We start from the raw sequence: 25,307 nt of genomic DNA on the forward strand, positions 1-25,307 counted from the left end.
TTCCTTTATCTTAGATGTGCATATCTTTGATGTTCTCTTTACACTTTAATGCCTCTTAACGACCCTGAAGTTGGACTTTGCAGGGGTCCACTGGATCTTTTTGCCCTCTTCCCATTAAATCTTTTTGCTTTTCACTTTTAATTTGGCTCTTTTTTTTTTTTTTTCCAAGACAGGGTTTCTCTGTGTAGCCTTGGCTGTCCTGGACTCGCTTTGTAGACCAGGCTGGCCTCGAACTCACAGTGATCCACCTCTGCCTCCCGAATGCTGGGATTAAAGGCGTGCGCCACCACCGCCCGGCTACCGATTGTTTCTTACAATACTCTAAAATGCTTAGTTTGCCAATGGGTAAAAACTTATCAGCCTGGTACAAGTTCCAAATCTGGATTCAAATGCATTTGACTTCGTATACCTACCTTGTGAAGTCTGCATTGCCTCTATAAGTAAGAATTGGGCTGTAGATACAGCTGATCAGTTAAGAGCACTGGCTGCTCTTCCAGAGGTCCTGAGTTCAATTCCCAGCACTCACGTGGTGGCTTGCAACTTTCTATAATGGGATCTGATGCACTCTTCTGGTGGGCAGGTGTACATGCACACAAAGCACTAATAAAGTACATAAACATAATGAATTTCTACATAGAAAAAAAAAAGAGAGAGAGAGAAAGAATGGCTTTCCTCTCTGAGGAAGTTGGAGAAGAGAGGTGTCTGAGGAGGACGGAGTGATGAGACCCCTTGACACGTTCACCTTCTGAGAGAGGTCTGGTTAGCACACTCTCCTGGCCCTCACTAGCTCGCAACTATGTTTCTTGTCCTTGCTACAAGGCCTTTCACAGCTGCTTCGTCTAATATACCTTATCCTGCGTGAGCTCAGCTGCTCATACTGACTACCATCCAGCATCACAGAATTCCATCCTCCATTTGCTAAAGTTACCATTTTTATAAACATGTATTTGAGCATCTCCATGCTCAGATACCTTGTGACTGATGAGTACAGGTCATGCACCCTCATATAGTTACGTCTATGCACAGGTGTGTGATACAGAGTGCCAAATCTGCTTTAGCAAATCTCTAGGATGCAGGGCTTCGGGAAGAGAATGGGTTTCAAGACAAGGTTCCTCTGTGTAGCCCTTGGCTGTCCGAGAACTCACTTTGTAGACCAGGCTGGCCTCCAACTTAGAGACTCGCCTGCTGTGCTCCCAGAGTGCTAGGCTGAAAGGTGTGTGCCACCACCCTCCTATTGTTAGTTCTTGAGGAAACTCTATGTTGCTTTTCTTAATGCCCTTCCTAATTTTTCTTCTCACCAACAATGCCAGATCAGCAAAATGGTCCCCAAGAGAACAAATGAGTGAAATAACTAATTAGAGCCTGTGTGAAGGGGCAGGAAATGAGAAACAGCCTCGAGGGGGAAAAAATGAGAGCTGCAAATTGAAAAGGTAGAAAACCATTAGCAGGCACATAGGTGACTTCAATTAGGGAGCTAAGGGGGCCGTCCATCCTGGAATAAATAAGGAAACCTGGGTGAGCCCCAAACCAAATCTATGAGGAGGCAGAGAGGGGTGAGGGAAGAAATTACCTCAATGGATCGCCTTGTCCGAGTTCCCTGTGGCTTATGCCAAGGCTATGGGCACACACAGCCTTTGACTCACCCTGACCCCTGGAGGCAGGGTCAACAGCAAGACTGGTCACAAAACATGGGCGCTCCCATTTTTCTAGCCAGTCCAGGGGGGCCTATACCTCCCGTTTTTCTAGCCAGGCCTATAGTACCAGCAAACGTCTCTGAGTCCTGCGTGGGCTCTTACAACAGTGCTCAGTTTCAGGCCACTCTCCCTCAGATGAACCCCGATCTGAGTCTCCGGCTATGCAAAGTCAACACCAAAGAGGTGGGCGTGCAGGTGAGCCTTCGGGTGGACAAATCGGTGCAGTGCTCACTGGGGACCCTACACAGCAGCTCCCTCGTGGACAGAGCCAGCTCCAGGAAGCCTGCAGAAGCTTGGGGAGTAGGCCGGAGAGGCTTGATCCAGCTACCCAAGGATGGGGAAGACCAGGAAAGCCAGCAGCTCACAGGACATGCAGAGGCCAGTCAGCTGCTGCCACCTACATCGAGGCCAGATGGTGACAAACAGGAGCAACTCCCACAGCTGAAGGAATCCAGGGAGGAAGGTCCCCATAGCCCTGAGGCCAGGAAAAGCAAGCAGGTATGTAGAAACACAGCCACAGTTGGGAAGCTTATCTTCCATCTGGAACGTGGCTTCTCTCTGCTCGAGCCTTCACCAGCACGGTCTGCCCTCCTTCCCTTCCTACCTTCTCTTTGGCGAGGAAGGTGGAGTTCTGGGAGCAAGTACTTTGTTTACATGGTCTGGATCTTTTTCAAGTTTTAGTAATTTAGGCTGTGGAGCCTCGATTAAACAGTCCTGTCATTGTTGCTGGTGGTGATGGGGAGACAGCGAGCTTCAGGGGTGTGAAAAGTGAACCTAGAGCTTTATTTTGGGAGATGTGGCGGGAAGTGTCCTCGAAACGTTCTTCTAGTGCGAGCCCTGAAGCTAAACTAACAGGTACAGAGAGAATGACTGAAAGCAAAGAGCAGGAGGTAAAGCTGCGACATAGGCCATCAGTTAGGAAATGAGGACCCACACCCTACCCCTCCCCACCCCCGCCCCTCCCTACCCTCACCCCTCCCCACCCCCGCCCCTCCCCACCCCCGCCACTCCCTACCCTTACCCCTCCCCACCCCCGCCACTCCCTACTCCTCCCCCTCCCCACTCCCACCCTTCCCCACCCTCTCCCCTTTCCCCACCCCTACCTCTTTCCAACCCTGCCCCTCCCCACTCCTGCCCCCCACCCATGCCCCTCACTACCCTTGCCCCTCCCCCCCTCCCCCTCCCCACTCCCATCCCTCTCCATCCTCGCCCCTTTCCCCACCCCTTTCCAACCCTGCCCCTCCCCACCCTCATTAGTAAAAGACTCCTATTTCTCTTTATTTTCAGTTTTTGGAACCAAAATATGGCTATTTTCACTGTAAAGATTGTAAGACCAGATGGGAGAGCGCTTATGTGTGGTGCATCGCTGGTACCAACAAGGCAAGCAAACATGGCGGGAGGGCAGGGAGGCCCGGAAGGCACAGGCGGGAGTGGGAGGCCACGGTTTCCACCCCTCCGCCTTGGCATCCTTGCTGACTGCGGCGGTGATGATGGGTTTTATAGTGACACTTCCATCTGCGTGTGAACGTCAATGCCTGAATAAATATGTACGCTATCATGGGTGATAGTATAAAACCCTGTAACTACAGCACTTGGGAGGGGAAGGGTCAGGTTTGAGACCAGCTTAGGCTACATAAAAAGACTGTTACACGAGAAAAAGAAATAAAAAAGAAAGGACATGACTGCTCCTAGGTGTGGTGGAGGAGAAAGTTTATTACGGATATAAGGGAGACCTAGCCAGAGGCAGACACATCTGGGAGAGTCCAGAGTGGTCATGACCCTGACCCATGTGCGGAGACGGGGAGGGAAGAGAGAGGCAGGACTCAACTATAGCAGCCAGGAGACCAAAGCTACAGAAGAAGCAAGAGAAGGGTGGGTGAGCAAAAATGTCTGGCTATACAGGGAAGAGCCTCCAGAGGAAGGCAGCCCAGCCCCTGGGCCAGAAAATTCAGGGCAGAAGGCAGGGTACGCCAGCCATGCCCTGGAACTGGTAGGGACTGAGGGATGCTGGGAGAACCTGGAGGCCAGGTCTGCTTTGGTATGTGAACTAGGCACATACCCAAAGCAACTTGTCCCGGGTTTGAAACCTAACATTACACATATCTCAAAAACGAACAATCAGGAATGGTGGCAAACCTCAGATCCCAGGACTTGGGAGCGGGAGACAGGAGCAAGCAAATCTGTGAGTTCCTGGCCAGCCTGGTTTACATAGTAAGTTCAGGACAGCCTGGTCTACATAGTGAGTTCAGGACAGCCAAAGCTACAAAGTGACACAAAACAAAAGCCTCCCCAGTGTCTAGTAAATACTTAGTCTAAATGTCAAGTTTGCCAGTTGGGTTCTTGTCTTACAGCTCTGTAATGTGATGTCCTAGGTGACAGTGTGTGTCTCAAAGCCTCAGAAAATGTCCTACTTATGTGTCTTTTTGTCATGGGTAAACGAGGGTGTCCCCATCTACTCTAGAGACCTCCCCCATGTTTTTTTTCCCCCTACCAAGTTGGTCTGCTCTGAGACTAAATCTTGACATTTCTTGCTGGAGTTCTTTGTATAAATTAAAAGTATAAAATACTTTTAACTAACCATGGCTTTAGGCCGGTTTTTGTTTTGTAGCCCTGCGTGGTCTGGAACCCACAGAGCTTTGCTTGCTTCTTCCTCCCACGTGCTGGCAGTAAAGGCATAGGCCATGGAACCTAACTATCCTAAGGTCATTTTAAGAGGTCTGTCGTCTCTGCCAGTGTCAGGTCAGGCCTTTCTGTCAAGACATTAAGCTCCTTCATAAAAACAACTGATAATGTCTTTGAAATTCATTATCAGGCTGGTTTTGTTTTAGTGTCTATTAACTACTTTCTTTTTTATTTAATTATTTTTTTTATATGCATTTGTGTGAAGGTGACAGATCCCTTGGAACTGGAGTGACACACAGTTGTGAGCTGCTATGTGGGTGCTGGGAATTAAAGCCCAGTTCTTTGGAAGAGCAGACAGTGCTCTTAATCACTGAACCATCTCTCCAGCCCTATTAACTTTCTTTCTTTCTTTCTTTCTTTCTTTCTTTCTTTCTTTCTTTCTTTCTTTTTTGAGACAGGGTTTCTCTGTGTAGACTTGCTTTGTAGACCAGTCTGGCCTCGAATTCATAGAGCTTCTTCTGCCTCTGCTTTCAAGTGCTGGGACACAGTGTTCAGCTTCTTTTCTTTTCTTTCTTTCTTTCTTTCTTTCTTTCTTTTTTTTTTTTTTTTTTTGAGACAGGGTTTCTCTGTGTAGTCTTGACTGTCCTGGACTCCCTTTGTAGACCAGGCTGGCCTCGAACTCACATCGATCCGCCTGCCTCTGCCTCCCAAGTGCTGGGATTAAAGGCGTGCACCACCACGTCCGGCTCAGCTTATTTTCTTGAAGAGTCATTTTTCTTCTTGCGCATAGACTAGACTCCACAAAACATGCAAAGTTTGTCTTCCACACCCATGCTTGTGGTAGCAAGAAAGGCAGCTACTCACCGTGTAGTGCTGGGTCTGTGCTCTGTCTACATAGCTGCACTTCAGCTCCTCAGCAGGAGGAGAAAGAGTCTCCACTATTAGCTCTAGTTGGCCTGGAATAGTACAACCTTCTCAAACTCCAACAACAAATAACTATGTTCTCATAGGAGCAGTGCAGACAAAAGCTCAGTGTAGTCATGGGTGCAATGGGGCCCATGGCTTGGCAGCAGTGCAGAAACAACAGAGAAGTGGAGGATTAGCCTGACTGACGGCCTATACCCTCCTGTCCAAATAAGATTATTCTCCACATGTGTGGAAGATGTTAGAAAACAAGCCAGAGGGCGGCGGTGGTGCACGCTTTTAATTCCAGCACTCAGGAGGCAGAGGCAGGCAGGTCTCTGTGAGTTCGTGGCCAGTCTGGTCTACAAAGGGAGTCCAGGACAGCCAGGTATATACAGAGAAACCTTGCCTTGAAAAACCACTCATGGGAGGGGGCGGGGCTAGGAACTGGAGAGATGGCTCAAAGGTTAAGAGCACTGACTGCTCATCCAGAGGTCCTGAGTTCAATTCCCAGTAACCACATGGTGGCTCATAACCATCTATAATGTGATCTAATGCCCTCTTCTGTCACACAAGCAAGCACTGTATACATAATAAATAAATAAATCTTGAAAATCTATTTTTTAAAAAACAAAACCACACACACACACACACACACACACACACAAAGATATTAGAAAATGCAGACTTACATTACTATTCATAACAGTAGCAAAATCACAGTTATGAAGCAGCAACAAAAATACATTTATGTTTGGGAGTCACCACAACAAGAGGCAATGTATTAAAGAGTTTTAGCATCAGGAAGGTTAGGAACAGAAAGGCCAGGTCTGCTGGCACATACTTTTAATCCCCTGACTTGGAGGCAGAGACAAGACCATCTCTGCAAGTTTGAAGCCAGTTTGGTCTACATAGCAAGGTCCAGGCCAGCCAGACCGACAGAGTGGAGATCCTTCCTCAAAAAAAGAGAAAGAAAGCCAGAGGACATTGCCAAGAAAACCAGCGAGAAAATGGCCAGGAGATAACGTGCAAAGCAGGTGGTGCTGATAGGTAGCCACACATATTTAAATTCAAGAGGAAAATTCCACATTTCAGGGCAAAATGGCTGGGACAGAAAGAGTCACTGGCTCATATACTGAATAAAACTAGTGACAGCTACTTCCTATGGAGTAGTAAGTAGTAGGAGTTCTTTTATTTTTTTTAAGATGTATTTATTTATTATTATGTATACAGTGTTCTGCCTGCATGTATACCTTCAGGCCAGAAGAGGGCACCAGATCTCATTGCAGATGGCTGTGAGCCACCATGTGGTTGCTGGCAATTGAACTCAGGATCTTTGGAAGAGCGGCCAGTGCTCTTAACCTCTGAGCCATCTCTCCAGCCCAGTGTGAGTTCTTTTTTGTTTTGTTTTTCAAGACAGAGTTTCTCCGTGTTACAGCTCTGGCTGTCCTGGAACTCACTTTGTAGACCAGGCTGGTCTCCAACTCATAGACATTTGCCTGCCTCTGTCTCCTGAGAGCTGGCATTAAAGGCGTGCTCCACCACCACCGCCCGGCTGTATGAGTTCTTTATCTATGTTGCTGAATACTCACTAGGACTATAGGAAAAATAATGCTGTCTCAATTTTACAAGAACAGAAAATGCAACTCAGAGTAACGGTAAAGTGACCGGTGGGACTCACAGAGCTTAAAACTCGAAGTCTGAGGCTGGAGATTGGCTCAGTCCCTCCACCCATGTGATGGCGTGCAACCATCTGTAACTCCAGTGCTAAGGGATCCAGTGCCCTCTTCTGGCCTCTGATGCCAAGGCATGCACACGGTACAGACACACGGCGGCAAACAAAACAAAACAAAGAAAAAAAAACATGCACATGAAAATAAAATTGGGAAAGAATTAAAAATCCCTCAAGGGTAGAGGTTACATACAAGACAAGCAAAGTACAAAATGAAGGAACCTATTGTGTGAGTTAAGAACTTGGGGCTGCCTGGGCGTGGTGGTACACGCCTATAATCCCAGGGCTAGGGAGGCAGAGGCAGGTGAATCTCTGTGAGTTCAAGGCCAGCCTGGCCTACAAAAGGAGTCCAGGACAGCCAAGGCTACACAGAGAAACCCTGTCTCAAAAAACCAAAAACCAAACAAATATGCTTAGGGCTAGCCTACAGAGATATAAGAGCACTCACTGCTGGCACAGAGGACTCCCTTTCAGTTCCCCCCACCTACAGGGCAGATAACAACCACTTGTAACTCCAGTTCTAACGGACATGACGTCCTGCTCTGACCTATGTGGGCACTGCACACACTCAGTGCACACAAACACTCCTACACAAAATATTAAGTAAAATATAAAAATAGGCAAATTATGAAAAAGGAAACTGGGAACCTAGGAAATATATGCATATATCAGCTTGTATTAAAAAGGCCAATTTCTCTTTAGGTTTATTTCAAACAGCTCTGTAGCAAGTGCCGGAAGAGTTTTAACCCTTACCGAGTAGAAACAATCCAGTGTCAGGTAAGCACACAGAATGCTTTGTCCATCCTGTTTCCGTTTATCTGCATGAGGTCTTCATCCCAGTGTTTGGATCTTTTTTTAAATTATTTTTTTCATTTGTTTATTTATTTAATGTGTATTGGTGTCTTGCCTGCTTGTATGTCTGTGTGAGGGTGTCAGATCTTGGAGTTCCAGACAGTTGTAAGCTGCCATGTGGGTGCTGGGAATTGAACCCGGGTCCTCTGCAAGAGCAGTCAGTGCTCCTAACCACTGAGCCATCTCTCCAGCCCCCAGGCTTTCCATACGTATGAAAGCTTAGATTATTTTAGGAAAAGGAACAAAGACATACATTCCATTAATTTCTTTGTAGAGGAAGATGGAGAAGTCCCACGACTTTTTTATTACTTGTTTTTCCAGACAGGGTTTTTCTGTGTAGCCTTGGTTGTCCTAGACTCTCTTTGTAGACCAGGCTGGCACGGAAGCAACCATTTTTTTTTTAAGTGTTATCTAATTGAGTGGCAGAAAAAGTGACCAACCAGATAAAGATTTGACAGACTAGGATACACCCAGTTCTCATGAGAACAGAGAGGAAAGTAAAGGGAGCAACGCAGAGAGGGAGAGGAGGCAGTTTTTTATTTTATTTTTTAAACAGGACAGTGTTAGAGAGACAGGCTGCAGAGAAAGAACTGAGGTGAAGACCAAATTAACCAGAGAATGAGAAGGAGCCAAAAGATTTAAAAAAGATTGCAGGAGTTAGTTTGAGGCCAAGCAGAGCAATTCAGATGCTGAGAGAGAAGCCAGATTGAGTAAGTCAGCTGGGAGACGAGTTTGAGCCAGAATATCTGAGTTGGCCCAGCCAGCCCAGAGCTCAGAAAGAACAAGAAAGGATTAACTTATTAAGCAATAAGTCTCAGACTGAAAACATTCTAGGCCGAGGTTAGATTGTACGGAAGCTAGGCCTAGGTTAGCAGAAGGAGGCAGTAAGCCTCTGAGACAAAAATTGAAACAGGTGAATAAAAGTTCCTTTTAATCTCAGCACTAGGGAGGCAGAGGCAGGTGGATCGCTGTGAGTTCGAGGCCAGCCTGGTCTACGAAGCGAGTCCAAGACAGCCAAGCTAGGGATACACAGAGAAACCCTGTCTCGAAAAACCAAAATAACAAAACAAAACTTTGCTCAGGGAGTTTTGTGGCTCATGACTTTATTCCGAGAACTAATCTCAGCACTAAGAAGGCAGAGGCAGGTGGGTGTATGTGAGTTCAAGGTCAGCCTGGTCTATAGAGTAGTGAGCTCTAATGCTACATGGAGACTTTGTCTCCAAACTGAAACAAACAAACAGAACAAAAACAAATAACAACAAAATAAGAAGTACACACACAAAAATCTTTGCTATCTTTCTTGGAAACATTAGTCTTTTTTTCCCTCCAACTTTTTTTTATTAGTAGAATCTTTTTTTTTTTAAATTTAGGAAAAAAAAAACCCATAAAGCTAAAAAATACCCCCCAAACAAAAAATTTTTCCAAACACACACAGGAGGGGTGTTGGTAGGGGGAGCTATCACTCTATCCAGACCTAGCTCCCAGCCCATGTGGTTTTGGCAACAGTAAGGGAAATGGGATAATAGCCCAAAAAATAATGGTGTGTGTGTATGCTTGTGTGAGTGTGTGTGTGTACGTGTGTGTGAGTGCGTGTGAATGTGTGTGAGTGCATGTGAGTATGTGTGTGAGTGTATGCGTGTGTGAGTGCGTGTGAGTTTGTGTGTGCATGTCTGTGCACGTGCATGTGTGCATGTGTGTATGTGTGTGTATGAAAAGAAGGGGTGCAAAAACTGAAGGGAGCAGTGGGGGAGGGGACAGATGAGGTCAGTACTGGGAACACCACAGGTGAGAGGCGATTTCATAATATTTCTTGTTGATCAGCCTACCATAGGCACCTTCTTTGCCCATCAGCAGGTCAAGTGTCTTGGCAGTCACAGTGACAGTCACACTGAAGGTACAGGCTCCTCCAGTGACCTTGGTACAAAGATCCAGTGCAAATTCCTGCCTGCAGCAGTGAGTCTCGGATCATAGAACATTTCTGTCTCCAAATTGTCAGGCCATTCAGGAAAAAATCTTGACCTGTCTTTGCCAGGACACCAACTTCAGCTGGCATAATGCTAACAAAGGTATTCCCAGGGGACAGTGGTCCAGACGGAAGGCGAGTCCATGTGGCCTATGATGGCCGTGTCCTGACAGGTGCTGTCTGCCATGAGGCTGCTGATGTAGGCTTTCCACCATTCCATGGTTTCCTGCTGCTGGGAGTGCTCTCCTAGTGGGCAGGGGGAGCAGAGAGCTCAGGCCACATGCTCTGCCACTTCCTCCCTCCAAAATATTAAGCATTGTTGTGCATTGATCTTTGAGATGGTCTTACCCCATTGTCCAAGCCAGCTTGGAACTCATTATTTAGCCTAAATTGACCTTGTGTTTATGGAAATCCTCCTGCCTCAGACTCCTGAATGCTGGATTATAGTGTGAGCTACTGGTACCCAGCAAGGGTAGTCATTTTCATGTGATTTTTAAAATTTGTTTTTTTTGAGACAACATCCTGGCTGGCCTGGAAGTAGTGTTACCATCTAAGTGATGGACGCCACAAAGTCATGCCATGGGACAGCTCTTACGTGGGAGTTTTGGGGCAGAGGTATACAGAGGCTGCCCCTGGGGGGAGGTGGCAGGGAGAGGAGGCACTGGCTTTTTATAAAGGGATGTAGTGCATGCACATAGGGAGGCGATGTGACTCATGGCGACAGGGAAATAAATGTGTTGCATTTTGGCAGCTAGTGATGACATATCCTGCTGTCACTAGGTCCCTGGGGAACTAGAAAGGCGTGATAGTGAGGCAGGAACGAGGGCCTTTGGCCCTTTAGACTACTTCCTGATGTCTTGGGGCATCATCATTTTTGGGACACTGTCCATCCTCATCATCAGGGCACATTAGATGGTTGTGAGCCTCAGACTCTGAGGCTAGATGCTGGTAGCCACAGAGTAGAAAGAGGAATTATTCTTTCTATATTAATCAATACCGTGAATTATTTAGGCAGTAATTTTCTTTAATCAGCCAGTTCCCCGATGATTGACACGGAGAGACTATGATTTATTTTTAAGCTGTAAGCACTATGCTGGGCAGATTCTGAGCTACTTTAATCCTAGTACCTTTAAAACCCACATAAAAGCCGATCACTTGCCAAGCTGATGACTGCCGAGGCGGCTTCTGCTCCATCAGGCTGGTCCTGATGCTCAGCGCCATCTTGCCTTAGGGCGCCTCATCTCTCTTGGGCTTTCTCTTGCTAACTCTTCTGCTTTCTCTCCTCTCTGGACCCCAGGCAGTGACCCTAAAGTTCCACCTCCTTCTCCTCTACCCAGTCACAGCCTCCAGCGTCTTTATTTAGCCAATCAGGGATAACCGGGGAACGTTCCATATCATCACATGGTGACAGGAGACAGTTCAACACTCAGAGCAATGCCCTTGGCAGGGCGGTAACCAGACCTCAGGGCACTGACATCAGCATTTGAAAACACAGTGGGACCTTCCTCCAACAGTTGGTAGTTCTATAACAGTAACTGATTGTTTGATTAGCAATCTTTTGAATTTGCCATTGGAGAAATGCACAGGAGAAACTGATAAATCAGGGTGAGATTGGTAAACACAGGAGAGTGGGGAGAGGGCTCAGGAAAGGCAATATCCACTTCCATATGGGGGTTCTCAAAGGCCCAGGGGTTGGAGGTACTGAGTCGTTCCTTAGGTTTTTGGAGATCTGTTTGGAGTTGTTGGATTTTGCTTTTTACTATACTCGATTGATTGACATAGAATTCCTCTCGGAGGAAGAGGCAAAGGCCACCCTTTTTCAGCTGTAAGAAGGATCTAGTCCCCATCTGTTTTGAAGTAGCACCTTTTCCAAGGAGTCATTTTGTCCTTGAAGGGTGACTATGCTTTGGGACACGTGCTAGAGGTCCTGGGTGAACCGGGAAGAAAACTGCCTAAACAAGGTCAAGGAAGCGATCAGTCCTGCTGCCCCAGTGATGACACCCACAGTTATTCCTGCAGCAGCCAGGAGGGGCAAGATTTGAACTGCCCTTTCATTATGCCGGGCGGCTGTCGAGTTCAGGACCAGAGTCGGTAGGGGCTCTTTGCCATGTATCATGCTCAAGTCGGGGGAGAGAAGCATCATGGGAAAACCCCTGACCTACTAGCAGGTAGGCGGTGGTAGACTTGAGTACCGCAAAGAACCATGGGTTATGGGCTGCAGGGCTCTGGGGTTGGGATGAGGTATCAAGGGTTATGATTTTTGTTGCAGTCGAGGGGATTTAACTCCCCTACAGAATGTGTCCCAGGGGCCTTGACACAGTTTGCCATGCCAAAGAGGGTTATCTGAAAAAGGTACGGTGTCATGGCAACAGCAGGCTCAGGGCAGCTGGTGAATGGTGAGGTTATTTGACTGGGTCGTGGGAGAAGCTATAAGTGGCAGTTACGAGCTAGTCCCAGGGGGGAGACACAGCCAGGAATCTCCAAAGCAGCCAGGTTGAGTGACATTAAAGAGCCAGGAAAGCAAGGTCAGAGATAAAAAATGTATTATTTAGGAGAGGGGATATCAAAGAGGCAATGACGGCAGGGTGTGCAGGCACAGGACATTAATCTCAGCACTGGGGAGGCAGAGGCAGACAGATAGCTCTATAAGTTCTGAGGCCAGCCTTGGTGGAGTGTTTAAATTATCTCTTCTACTCTCCCTATCTCCAGGGTTGGGTAATCAGGATATATTTTCTCTGGATATCAGCTGTGCTCACTGGGTGTGCAGGGTTGAAGCAATGGTAAAGTTTATCAGCAGAGCCCGTTTCCCACCGGAGAGTCCGTGGGCTCAGGAGGTAGAGGCAGAGGGCCCCACCTTGAAGATAGAAGAGGGAATCAGGGCCAGGTTCTATGTCTGGCGAATGGTATCGGCAAGACCAGTGTGGGCAGCCTCCAAATCTGTCTGGCCATTCTTTTTTAAATGATTTATTTGTTATCTATACAGTATTCTGTCTGCATGTACACCTTGAGGCCAGAAGAGGGCACCAGATCTCATTATAGAAGGTTATGAGCCACCATATGATTGCTGGGAATTGAACTCAGGACCCTTGGAAGAACAGCCAATGCTCTAAACCTCTGAGCCGTCTCTCTAGCCCTGTCTGGCCACTCTTTACAAGAACTTTCTTTGAGCATCCAGGAAGGAGACAAAAAAAAGTCACTAAATGAAGGAGGAGGGATGGAAACAGGAGCGAGGGGAGGTCTCATTGGCTTCCGACGGCCTGCTATGGGACAATTTCCCAGCCCTATTCGGGGGGACTGTGTGTTATATAAATGGGGGTCTCTACGTGTAAGAGGTACTCTGGACAGAAGTGAACAAGAGGGAAAGGAGAAAACAGAAACCCATGTCCAGTCCAGTAGAGTTGCGCATGGCTGCTGAAGTGCAGCCTCACTCTTCTGGGCCTGGAGACAAGGTGATTGATCCGGGCGTCCTCTGAATCTCAAGGAAGCAGCTGCCGCAGACATCTTGTTCGGGTATAGGTCCTTGGGGGTAGGGAGTTCTTGAAGCGTTGGTGGGCAGAAGATAGGCGGGTGACAAACAGACCAACTCAGGGGAAAGTTTAAGTCTGAAAGTATTTTGTAGGCAAACGAGCCAGGTTCTTATTCACATTTTGAAACGGGGGATTTTTTGTTTGTTTGTGTGTGGTTATATTTTTTTTCATATAATTTAAAATACAGGATGTAGTGTAATAATGTTGTCATCAATCTTAAACAATCATTTATTTATAAGTCATTAGATTGGTATCAGTGCATATGCCCTCTTTATCAAAGGTCAGTGTTTTCTCATTATGTCAAACATCTGTGAGTCAAGGCGGTTTTAGCTCTTTTGTCACTATGTGGAGCTTACTCAAACACTTTATTTGTAAGTCATAATATGAACTATGATTAATTTTTAGTCTTTTTTTTTTTTTTTTTGGTTTTTTGAGACAGGGTCTCTCTGTGTAGCCTTGGCTGTCCTAGACTCAATTTGTAGACCAGGCTGGCCTCGAACTCACAGCGATCCACCAGCCTCTGCCTCCCGAGTGCTGGGATTAAAGGCGTGCACCACCACGCCCAGCCCTTTAGTCATGTTTTTATTGACAAATGGAATGAAACTTACTAGTGGTAAACTTGACTGAATGACCCTTGGCTGCAGTTTCAGGTTAAGGGTCACCTAGCAACATAGTTACATCTGAAAAGTTCTTGATAAGAAAGTAAAAACAAAGGCAGAAAGACAAAACGGTCAGAAAAACAGTTTCTATTGTCTGGTTAGCCAATCTTTCCATTTTATTAGATGCCTAGGGGTAAATTTTATTTAAAAGTTTAAAAAAAAAAGGAATATACTTTTTCCTGTAACATTTAAAGGGACTGCCATTCTGTATCTGGTGGGTGTCCCACATTTGGTGGACTAACTAGTCCAGGCACTGTTTGCCTCCAGACAGGAACAGTTCTTGCTCAGGAGTAGCTAGGGCACTTTAGAGTAAGGTCTGAGGCTCAGGGCCCTGGGTCAGATTCCAGGCTTTTCCAGGGAAGGTGGAAAATGAGTTTTCCACAGGATGTCATGGCTTAGCTCTTTTTAGAATGAGACTGCAGGTCTCAGAAGGCAGTGGACCTCCACAAGCCCCTGATGACACCAAAGTGTTAACCGAAGCAGACGGATGTTCGAAACCAGTTATCCTCTGTGTGAGGGGATGACTTCTAGGTACAATCAAAGGCCATTTGCTGGAGGCTAGAATCTCAGCATAGGGTGGGTTACCTCCAGGAATACCCTGTGCTTGCTGGTCCAGTTCCTTATCAGGAAAGGGTCTGGCTTGTTATCTTCCCTGAGGGCTACGTGACTGTGAAGCTCCTAACAAGATCTGGGGTTACCAAATCAGGCGGAGTGAGAACCCCCGCTAAGGAATTCATAGACCGAGCCTTCATAGACCGCCTTCATAGACCGAGCGAGCGTGAAACAGCTATCCGGAGAAGTCACAGAGGACCACCAGCTACCCCAGACCCCTCTCTCTGTCTCTCTATCTCTGTCTCACTCTGTCTCTGTCTCTGTCTCTGTCTCTGTCTCTCTCTCTCTCTGTCTCTCTGTCTCTGTCTCTCTGTCTCTCTGTCTCTGTCTCTCTGTCTCTGTGTGTGTGTGTGTCTCTCTCTCTGCTCTCTCTCTCTGTATGTATGTGTATGTCTGTCTCTCTCTGTCTCTGTGTGTGTGTCTCTCTCTCTCTCTCTCTCTCTGTATGTATGTGTATGTGTGTCTCTCTCTGTCTCTCCCTTTCCCCTCTCAGCTCCCTGCACTTTCCTAGTCCCAGATGGTCCCACAGAGCCTGGACAGCAAGTGCAAGAGCCTGCTATTTTCAGACTTGGCCAGCATTTCAGCATTTTTGGGACCCCAGTACAGATTCCCCAATGTCAGCAGGAAGTAGTCAGATGATTACATCACACCTTATCCATTTATTGTCAACAAAAGGCTGGGATGGTAGGTTTCAAACCCTGGACCTTTAGCCCTAACCCTGTTAGTACATACACAGGCAATTCTACTGCCCTGCTCTCAGGGACCTTGCAACTGCTTACGTCATCAGCTGTCATCTGCCTGGTGTGCCAGGCATGTGCTGTGGATACAAGCACCACCAGCCACCTACTGGGAAATGCAGTCCCCATGTACGAGCTCTTTCTTTCGTTCTCTTTGCCGTTTCTCTTTGTCTCCCTTGCTTCATGGCGATTTCTCTGGCCTCGTCTTCTGAGACTAGTGAACCTGCCTGAGAGCTCTTCCCAAATAAACCTGCTTATATATATATATATTTTAAATTTGGCATGAATTGGATTATTTCAGCACTGGAGAAAACCTATTACCAGGTATTTGGACCCGTGTCAGGCAAGCAGGACCCCATCTTGTAATTAATTTGTAAGGAAGGACGCCCCTTCATTAGGGAAGAGCCGGTGTGACTTGTCTGATAAAGACCCCCCCATTGAGACAATGCAGTGCTAGTTTTCCACATCTCCAGAAGGTAAGCCTGGCCATCTTCCGTGAGGCTCCCAGCAGTAAGGAAGGTAGATCAGTGTGTACCTAAGGCTGGCACTAACCTGGAAGTTGTGCCAGGCCCTATAGGACAGCCTCTTGACTGAAAGGCATGGCTTTAAATATTAGTAAAGATGAGATGGTGTATATCCAAGAAGAAAACCATTTAGCTTCCTGGACCAGACCAGCAATATAGACCAAGCAGGCAAAGGTGCTTTCAGCCACATCTGTTCTGACGCCCGTCCCAGGGCCCACATGATGGGAGGGAGAACCTAGTTGTCTTCTGACCTCCACACTCAAGTCACACTGCTAGACTCAGATCGTCAGAGTCTATTCCTGGAATCCCAGTGAGAGTCAAAGCCCAGAGTTGATGCAAAAGCACAGGAATTTAATTGAGCCGACATGGTGGGGTCCACCAAGCTCAGGAGAGTTGAGGATCCCAAGTAGCCAAAGCAGTGGGTTTAAATACCCTTTACAGAAGCATAATTCAGCAACAGCAATTAGTACAAATCTAACTGGCTAACAAAATTAACCTCTAAGGGGATTGGGTAGATTGAACAGAGTGTGGGAAGGAGGGGAGGGGAACAGCCCTAGCATATGTCAGGGTGAGATAGGGGTGGGCATGAAGGTGTGGTTATTCTAGGAACTATCTTGAGCTAGTGAGTTCTGAGTAGGGTGGGGTAGAAGCAATGGGATGCAGGAGCGGAAATTTTTCTTAACTTGACCTATTTGGCTACTTTCAGGAGCAAACATATAAGTAATATGGCTGAGCTATAGCTAGCTTCAGCTAACATGGATTCTTCAACACCACCTCACGCAGCCACCCCACACTAGATAAATACATGTGTAACTTACAGACAGCAGACAGTCATTCACAGTGAACTTAGCCTCCTCAAAAGTCTTTTCCAGGCTGTCCAGTCATTGTCAACATGATATCTTGTTGTTAAATATTTATTAATTTCTAGAAGGCTCTTACTACAACCTGGCTAGCCCTCCAGTAGTTCAGACAGAGACCTACAGACTTATTTAATCAGTGTTTAGCACAATAACTGGGCAGGTATGATTTAGATTAATTTTCTTTCTATTTTCAAAGATGTATTTATTAAGTATACAGTGTTTTGCCTGCATATACACCTGCATGCCAGAAGAAGTCACCAGATCTCATTATAGATGGCTGTGAGCCACCATGTAGTAGCTGGGAATTGAACTCAGGACCTTAAGAATTGCACTCAGGACCTTTGGAAGAGCATGCAGTGCTCTTACTCTGAGCCATCTCTCCAGCCCTAAACTAATTTCCTAAGCTAGTCTGGCTACCTCCCAGCTGCATCCTCTTTCTCCATCTTCTTTTCCCTCGTGTTCCTTCTAAAGCCCCAAGTTCAGGAACCGAAGCTCTGCCCAGTTACAGGCTGTCCAGCCTTTTTATTAACCAATCAGAGATAACTGGAAAGCAAAATTTATACAACATACAAACATTTATACAACATTTGGTATATGTGAGTCCAGACTGCAACTAGATCTTGCGGTCTAGAATTTAGCATCCAAATGGGCAGAGTACCAGACCAATCCCCAACAATATCTAGAGAGGAAATTCTCCCTTGGTTGAGACCCCAGCTCTTTTGTCTTTTAATTAAATGATATGCGAGCTAGAAAGATGGCTCGGTGGTTAAGAACACTGACTGTTCTTCCAAAGGACCCAGGTTCAACTCCCAGCACCCATATGGCAGTTCACAACTGTCTGTAACCCCAAGATCTGACATCCTCACACCAACGCACACAAATTTAAATAAAATACTTTTTAAAAATGATATGCACTCTGCCTTTTGTCCCCACTGGCTGTAGATATATAAAATGACACACAGAGAATCTCTAAGATGCCCCTTCTCCATGTTTTACTATTGATCGCTCAGGTGGCATTTGAAGGGAGCTGGATGGTTTGTGTAACTTGGGAATAGGCGTCTTGCGGGACTTGGAGAGCGACACCGCTATGGGATGGAGCGGGGTGGGTATTTTCAGCTGGGGGCTACACTTGGAACACCAGCTGACCATTTACTGTTCTAACTTTGCCTCCAAAAAGACCTGCTCAAGATCTCGTTGTTCCTGTTCTCAAAAGAAGAGACACGTTGACCTCAGGAGGCCACATCGCCAGGAGCTCTGTGGTCACTGCAAAGACAAGAAGCTCTCCTGCAGCATTTTCTACAGCTTTAAATCCATCCAGTGACAGCGGGACCGTGTCTGGTTTGTAGACTCAAGGGTGGTGTAGTCCTCTGTGCCACTTGGCTCTGAATAAATAACTGTATGTGAACTAGACCACGAGCAACACATTAATAGGTAATTCCTGCGTAGAAACAGCAATATCATACCGGAAACGGTAGCTCTTGACAGGAAAAAGGAAGAGAAAAACCCAGGGGTGGTGTACCACTCCAGCCCTTGGGAGTCAGAGGCAGGTGGAACTCTTGAGTTCAAGGCCAGCCTGGTCTACATAGTCTCAAAATAGAAGAGAGAGATGAGGAGAGAGAGGGTGAAGGGAAGAGAGGGAAAATTAAAAGTTAATTTGAAAAATTGCGTAAAATTAAAAAAAAAATATGACTAACTTTCGTGTTGGAGGGGGCAGGGTTTCTGGCTGTCCTGAAACTTGCTATGTAGACCAGGCTGGCCCCAAACTTAACAGTGGTCTGCCTGCCTCTTTCGTCCTAGTGCTGGGGTTAAACATGACAAGCTTTTATGAGCTAAAGTGTTGCATCAGTGGAGTAGGGATGTAGGGCCACTCAAGGGGCAAAGGTCCTTGTTTCTCACTGTACAGAACTATACCAAACGTTGGACTGGCGCGTGGAAGGTGCAGACATGGTTGACACTCCCCACAGAAGGACAAGGTGAGGCCCCCTGTTGCCCCAGCTGGCCTCCACCTCACCATGTAGTTGCGGATGATCTTGAACGCTGGGTCCTCCCGCTTTGCTCTCTAAAATGCTGGGGTTTCAGTGTCCATCACCGCACCTGTCTTGCAGCAGCCATACTAAGTAAGAAATGCGAGGGCCTTTCCTAGGTGAGGAGCTGGAGGCAGAGAGACGTCAGTGGAGCCGAGCTAGGATTTAAACTTAGGTTGACCAGGACTTATTCCGTGACTTTAATTACTGTGTTTACATTGTTCCCTCAAACTCAGATGGCAGTAGATGACGTAGCAAACACAGGACCGAGGTAGAGAAACCCATTTGGGTGACTAGGAGACGAGATGAAAGAAGAAGGGAGTTGAGAGGTAGTGTGGGTTTGATTCAAGCGCACAGCAACAGCAGGGGTCCTGAGGGGACGGTGTGCCCTCGCTGTGTTCCAGGGCCAAAGTGGGGCGTAGGGCTGTGGACAGCATGCTGGGACGTATGCTTCTTAAGACAAAAAGGCAAGAGCAGTAGGACCCATGAAAGGATTGCAACAGGGCAGGGATGCGAGATGTTTGATGTTAAAGGCTCACTACTGCAAAGCAAAGCTAGGGAGGATGGAAGGAAGGACACTGGCCAGGAAGTGGACAGACACACGGGCACAGTGGCACCTTGGGCAGAAGTGTAGCTGTGGAGCTAGAGAAGACTTTCGTAGGTCCGAGATGCTGTTTGGAAATGTCCAAACATTGTTGGCGTCAGCACTGGTGATGGAGGGGGCAGTGGCTCTCAGATGCCTGCGTTGAGCTCTAGGGGTAGATGACCATGTGAGGTGCACCAGTAGCGTGTGGCTGTACTACTTCCTGTTCCTGGCTTTGGTGTTTGAGCTATGTGGGCCAATGGGTAAGTTGCTTGGTCTCTATGTCTGTTTCACTATCTAGAAAACGAAAGTAACAATAGTCCCTGTCTCTCGGTGGTGGTGGTGGTAGTGAGTACCAAAGGAGCTGACGAGTACGTTGCTTTGTGTTGCTATAACTAAATAGCTGAAGCTAGGTACTTTATAAAAGCACAGAAATTTATTTGGCTTTCATATTTGGAAGCTGAAGTTCATGCTCAGGGAGCTAAGTCTGTCTGTTTGGCTTCCGGTGAAGGTGTTGCTGGCTATGCTCCAACACCTTGAGTGGCACTTTGTAGAAGCCATGTGTGAGAGTGGATTATACACTCCCTGGGGACCTAACTCAACCCTGAGAGATGGGCATCAGTCTCCTCTGTGGGTGGCACCCCTCTGCAATTATGCATCTGGGCCACTTAAACATTTTAACCTTAATTTTTTTCGAGACAGGGTTTCTCTGTGTAGCCTTGGCTGTCCTAGACTCACTTTGTAGACCAGGCTGGCCTCGAACTCACAGCAATCCGCCTGCCTCTGCCTCCCGAGTGCTGGGATTAAAGGTGTGCGCCACCACCGCCCGGCTTTAACCTTAATTTTTAATGTATATGGATATTTTGCCCGCATGAACGGCTGCTGGTCATGTGCATGCAGTGCCTGCAAAGGCCAGAAGGGGGCATCAGATTCCCCTGGAATGGGAGTTAGAGATGGCTGTGACTACATCATGTTGCTATCTGGAACTGAACTCTGGCCCTCTGTTTGTTTTCTGTTTTTCTTTATTTTTTATTAATTTATTCAGATTACAACTCAATTGTTATCCCATCACTTGTATCCTCTGATTCCTCGTTCCCTCCTACTTTCACCTCCCCTAGGTCTATGACCGAGGGGGACCTCCTCCCCCTATATGGTCATAGGTTATCAAGTCTCATCTCGGTAGCCTGTTTTTCTGTTTCTTGAGACAGGGTTTCTCTGTGTAGCCCTGGGTGTCCTGGAGTTGCTTTGTAGACCAGGCTGGCCTCGAACTCACAGTGATCCACCTGCCTCTGCCTCTTGAGTGCTGGGATTAAAGGTGTATGTCACTGCTGCCTGGCCGCCAGAGTGATTTCTGTCTTCAACACATTAAGTTTGAAGACTTTGAGATGTCTATCCAAGAAGGAGATGTCATGTACACTGACTTGTGCATATCAGGGATGGAAAGAAAGAAAGAAAGAAAGAGAGAGGGAGAGTACTTGGAGTCATGAGCCTGGATGGGATCACCTAGGAGAGAGTACATTACAGAATCCTGGTATGTGCCAGTCTATGCTGCAACAAGCCTAAACTTTTAAAGTCACAGGTGTCCTCTGGTGAACTTGGGTGAAGACTATGATTCAGGATGCCTGGGTTCTGAGACACTGCAAATCTAACATGCTCTCAAAGCCACAGGCGACCTCCACCTGCCCTCCAACCCAACACTGTGCGTGACAGCACAGAGAGGCTCGATAAAAGAAGAGGCCAAAGGGCATAGGAGGGAGTGATAGAGCGAGAAGGAACTTGGGATGACATTTCAGGAAGGAAATAGACAAAGGCAAGACCGATCGGGCAACTCGGAGCTGACGGCGCGGGTCTTGGCAAGGCTCAGCAGGGTGTGCACAGAGACGGGGGCTCGAGGCAGGACAGGGAATGAAGCGGACACTTTACAACTTGGGCTTTTATGAAGTGGAGAAACTATGGATGGCTTTAGAAGGGCATTGTGTGGGCAATGAGGAACCATGCTCACTGAATCGTGTGCGTGCGTGCGTGTGTGCGCGCGCATGCGTGTGTGCGTGTATGTGCATGTGTGTAGGAATGACAGGTATGGGCTACTATTCCCAGGTCTGAGTTTTCTCTTTCATCAATAAGAGATGATTGAAAGTTAGCAGTTTGGGGTTTGGAGAGAGGGCTCAGTGGTTAGACCTCGTATTGTAGAGGTCCTGAGTTCAAATCATGACACCTGTGTCAAGCAGCTCACAACTGCCTAATGTATTAGCTCCAGGAGGACCAGTTTTGTCTGGTTTTCACAGGTATAGGTGCTCGAGGGCACGTTCCCATGCAGGGACATGCACATACAATTACAAGTAACACAAGGGATGGGCGGGGCTGGAGAGGAAGCTCAGCAGCTAAGAGCAGCGGCTGCTCTCGCAGAGAACCCGTTCCCAGCATCCACACGGTGTCACATCCACCTGTTATTCCAGGGCTTTCTTCCAGCCTTCATGGGCAGCTGTGTGTACATGGTGCCTGCACGTAAACTCAGGGGCACATGCATGTCAACATCTATAAAGAAAAGTCTTGTTCTTATGTTGGTGCCAACTTCCAAAGAGACTGTACTTCTCTCTCTGGATCCAGGGGTCACGTACTTCGTAACTGCAGTGTGTGTCATTCACAGGATAAAGTACCCAGTAGACCTCAAGGCTGTCATGGTGACAGCCACACGCAAAACCCACAAATATCAAAGCAAAACAAAAAACCCCACAAATATCAAAGGCAAATATTTTAATTCACTAGAAATAAAATCCATGATCAACATGTATTTTGTCTTTTTTTTTTTTTGTAGTCTAAAGGCAATTCTGAACAGATTTATCAACCAAGATTACATCACAAAAACTTTCAATGTATTTACACAGTGAATAAGTTACATAGATAAACTCTGGATGTGTGACAGATCACATGCCCACATGGAACACCCGCCAGTGTTGGGTTTCAGGAAGAAACTTTAGGGATGTCCCTTTACACATATATTACAAATAAAATAGGACATTTTTTTCTTGAGGTGGCAACTCACATCTTCCCTTTATGACTACTTCTGGCTACTACTAAAAGGTGCATGCATGGCAGGGGCCAGGGCTGGGGATTTCTGTAATTTGCTTTTCTATAAAATGGCAAAGGTAATTCAAACAAACGCTTGTTCTTTAGTATAAATAACGTCCATTAAAACAACCGTCTTGTAAAAAGCAGCCATGATCCTTAAAAAGAATCCATCTGGATCTTCCCTGGTGCAGAGAGACCCAGGGTTTTCAGAAACAGTAGCCTAGCAACTTAAGAAAGGTACCTCATAGCAGCCTTGTTTAGGTACAGTGTAGGTTAAACTGTAATTCATTTACAATTCCCTTTTCAAGCGCACAGGCTGTCAGCTTTTGACCATCTTACAGGTTTTCAGTGGCCAGCTTCATTCTGCCTGCCTCCCTTTCCAACTCACTAAAAAAAACAAACAAAACCCACAAAAAAAAAAAGGGAAGAAAAACAGGTGAAAGAAAGGGAACGAATGTACAAGTTTTAGAATATAAATTTTTTTCCATGTGAAGAAAAACATTGCACTTTTGCCAATCTAAAACTATTTCTAGAAAGGGTGGTATATCGTTCAGCGCGGTCAGCTTTGGTAATGCAACAGAAGTCATTTCTTCAGTAGTGGGTTGCATTTGCTCAGTGAAGGACAGCCACACGGCATGATGGGCCGTCTGTCTCAGAAGGTCCCTATGCTGCCTCAGTTTGGACAGTATTGCTACACATCGGAAGTTGAGTCATCTTCTTTAGAAAAAGTCCTACAGGTAACAAGAGGGAGAACACTCTGTCCAAGCCTTGCGAAGGCTGAGAAGACAGCGAATGACGTCGCCCCAGCATGGCAGCACTGCGAGCTTGGGAACCATGGGGGACGGGAGGCTCCTGTCAGAGACTAGTGCCAGAAACGCTGGAGTCTGGGAGAAAAGCGGTGAGGACCCGGTAGCTCTGGGCCCTGCGGATCATGTCCCGGATCTCCATGTTCAGTTCCATTAGTTTGGTGCAGATTTCAGTCAGGCTGTGGTTGGACCCCACCAGGGCGTAAGTACCCGTCTGTCCCAGAGTTTGGTGACGGAAATAAATATTCAGGAGTGTCTGGACCTCATCGTCGGAGCTGCTTCCAAAGATGTCATTGGGCCACAGGCTTCTGTGGTGAAGAAAGAACAGTAGAGGTTAGAGGCGCAAAGTTGGGAGCGATAAGTCTTGGTTAGTATGAAAATAAACTTGGGTCTTTGAGATGCTCTACAGCATATCATATGTTCCTCGAAAGCACACAGTTGCTTGGGTTCTAATATGCTTATAGTTGTCCAAATAGTGCTATAGTCAGTCTTAGAATATTGGTTATTGATGATAAAAAATATCAGAATGGAATATGATGCTCTTTTTCTTTTAAGCTTTATTTGTATATGAGTGCTTTATCTGCCAAAGAGGGCATCAGATCATATTATGGATGGTTGTGAGACACCATGTGGTTGCTGGGAATTGAACTCAGGACCTCTGGAAGAGCAGGCGGCACTCTTAACTACTGAGCCATCTCTCCAGCCCCCATGATGCTCTTTTAAAACTTACTTTATATGTCTATGTGCTTGCATGAATATATGTGCACCGCGTGTGTGCAGTACTCACAGAGGCCAGCAGAGGGCATGGGAGTCCCTGGAACTGGAATTCAGGTGGTTGTAAGCTTCCGTGTGCTTGTTGGGAGCAGAACCTGGGTCCCGTCCTCTGGAAGAGCAGCCAGCAAGCCATCTCTCCAGCTCTGAATTGGACACTCTGATTTGCTATAGCCATCTTATTCTGATGGATGTGAAGACTAAAGCAGCCTCAAAATATACCTTCAGTTAAGTTTGAAATTATATGGGGGTATATTCTGAATTGCTGCAACTTTCAGAAGCAAGATTGATATGTGTAACGTGTGAGGTCTGGGATTGCAAGCATGAAAATCTAAGAAGAGACATGTAAGCTGTGTGGACATCCCAATCTTAACAAGCATGTCCCTAACCAGCAAACAGTGAGGGTTAGCTTTGCTCCCTATGACCATCCCTGGTGGCGGGGGGTGGGGTGGGTGGGTGGGGGGCAGGGGGGGAGACACAATGGAGCCACCTGCACTCCTTGATCTGCCGCAGCGCCTTGCCAAGCTCGTTATTCTTCAGGCAGTCCAGCACGGACTGTATGGCTGCCTCAGTCGACGTGAAGGCTGGCTCCGACCACGGCCCCTCGATGTGCAGTGGGTCCGTGGCAATGGCCGCCGTGGCCTCTCTCAGGTTCCTCTTCAGGTCAGTCAGTTCCCTGGACATGTTCAGCAGCTGTTTAAAACAGACGGAATGTGCTTAGGCACAGGCCGGCCGGCCATCCTCAAAGACGTTTTACCATCTCTGTAAATGAGGGCGCTGGCTGTGGTGGCGCGTGCCTGGAATCCTGGTCCTTGCAAGCACGAGGCAGGAGGATCGGCAACGGTCTGAAGCCAGCCTGGGCCGCCCAGCGAGACAGACTAAAAACCGCACAACAGCAGAACCTCACTGACCTGAGTTATATCCGGGCGTGGTGGCACACGCCTTTAATCTCAGCACTCGGGAGGCAGAGGCAGGTGGATCATTGTGAATTCGAGGCCAGCCTGGTCTATAAAGCAAGTCCAGGACAGCCAAGGCTACACAGAGAAACCCTGTCTTGAAACACCAAAAAAAAAAAAAAAAAAAAAAAAGAGGATTGAGTTATAAGCACGGGATCCCTCTGTCGGTAGCTGCGATGTTCTAGAAACGAGAGATTCAAAATATTTGCTGCAGCTCAGTGTTAGGGCTTGCCTTGTGTGTGCACGGCCCTGGGTTCAAGCTCAGTACTCCCAAACAGCATTTCCTGTTTGGCCAGAAAGGACATAAGTGAACAGGTAGGGTACACAGGGAATGGGCTTGAGGAGGGTGGACCTGATCCAAATGCTGAATGTCAGCCTGACATCATGGATACTACGGGGTTTTGTTTTTCAAG

At 47.0% G+C, this 25,307-nt stretch overlaps 2 protein-coding genes across 4 annotated transcripts in view; one reads left to right on the plus strand and one right to left on the minus strand.

Annotated features, from left to right (window-relative positions):
- Positions 1-1,542: 1,542 nt before the first annotated feature.
- ZAR1L (zygote arrest 1 like) lies at positions 1,543-23,142 on the plus strand (the record flags this gene model as incomplete). Its single annotated transcript, XM_084763653.1, is given in 7 exon segments — positions 1,543-2,192; positions 2,982-3,074; positions 7,654-7,728; positions 17,863-18,002; positions 22,978-23,039; positions 23,042-23,067; positions 23,071-23,142. Coding segments are annotated over 7 exon segments (1,086 nt in total). The 5' UTR covers positions 1,543-1,574.
- The window catches only part of FRY (FRY microtubule binding protein), a 360,844-nt gene continuing 357,568 nt past the window's right edge, over positions 22,032-25,307 (minus strand). For all 3 annotated transcript variants that reach the window (XM_084763560.1, XM_084763561.1, XM_084763562.1), the window contains 2 exons: positions 24,429-24,631; positions 22,032-23,475 (listed from right to left, as the gene is read on the minus strand). In XM_084763560.1, coding sequence (XP_084619686.1) covers positions 23,217-23,475; positions 24,429-24,631 — 462 coding nt within the window. In that variant the 3' untranslated portion in view covers positions 22,032-23,216. The remainder of the gene's footprint in view (positions 23,476-24,428; positions 24,632-25,307) is intronic.

Source organism: Acomys minous (genome assembly GCF_964271855.1).
Source record: "Acomys minous genome assembly, chromosome: 16".
Lineage (NCBI taxonomy): Eukaryota > Metazoa > Chordata > Mammalia > Rodentia > Muridae > Acomys > Acomys minous.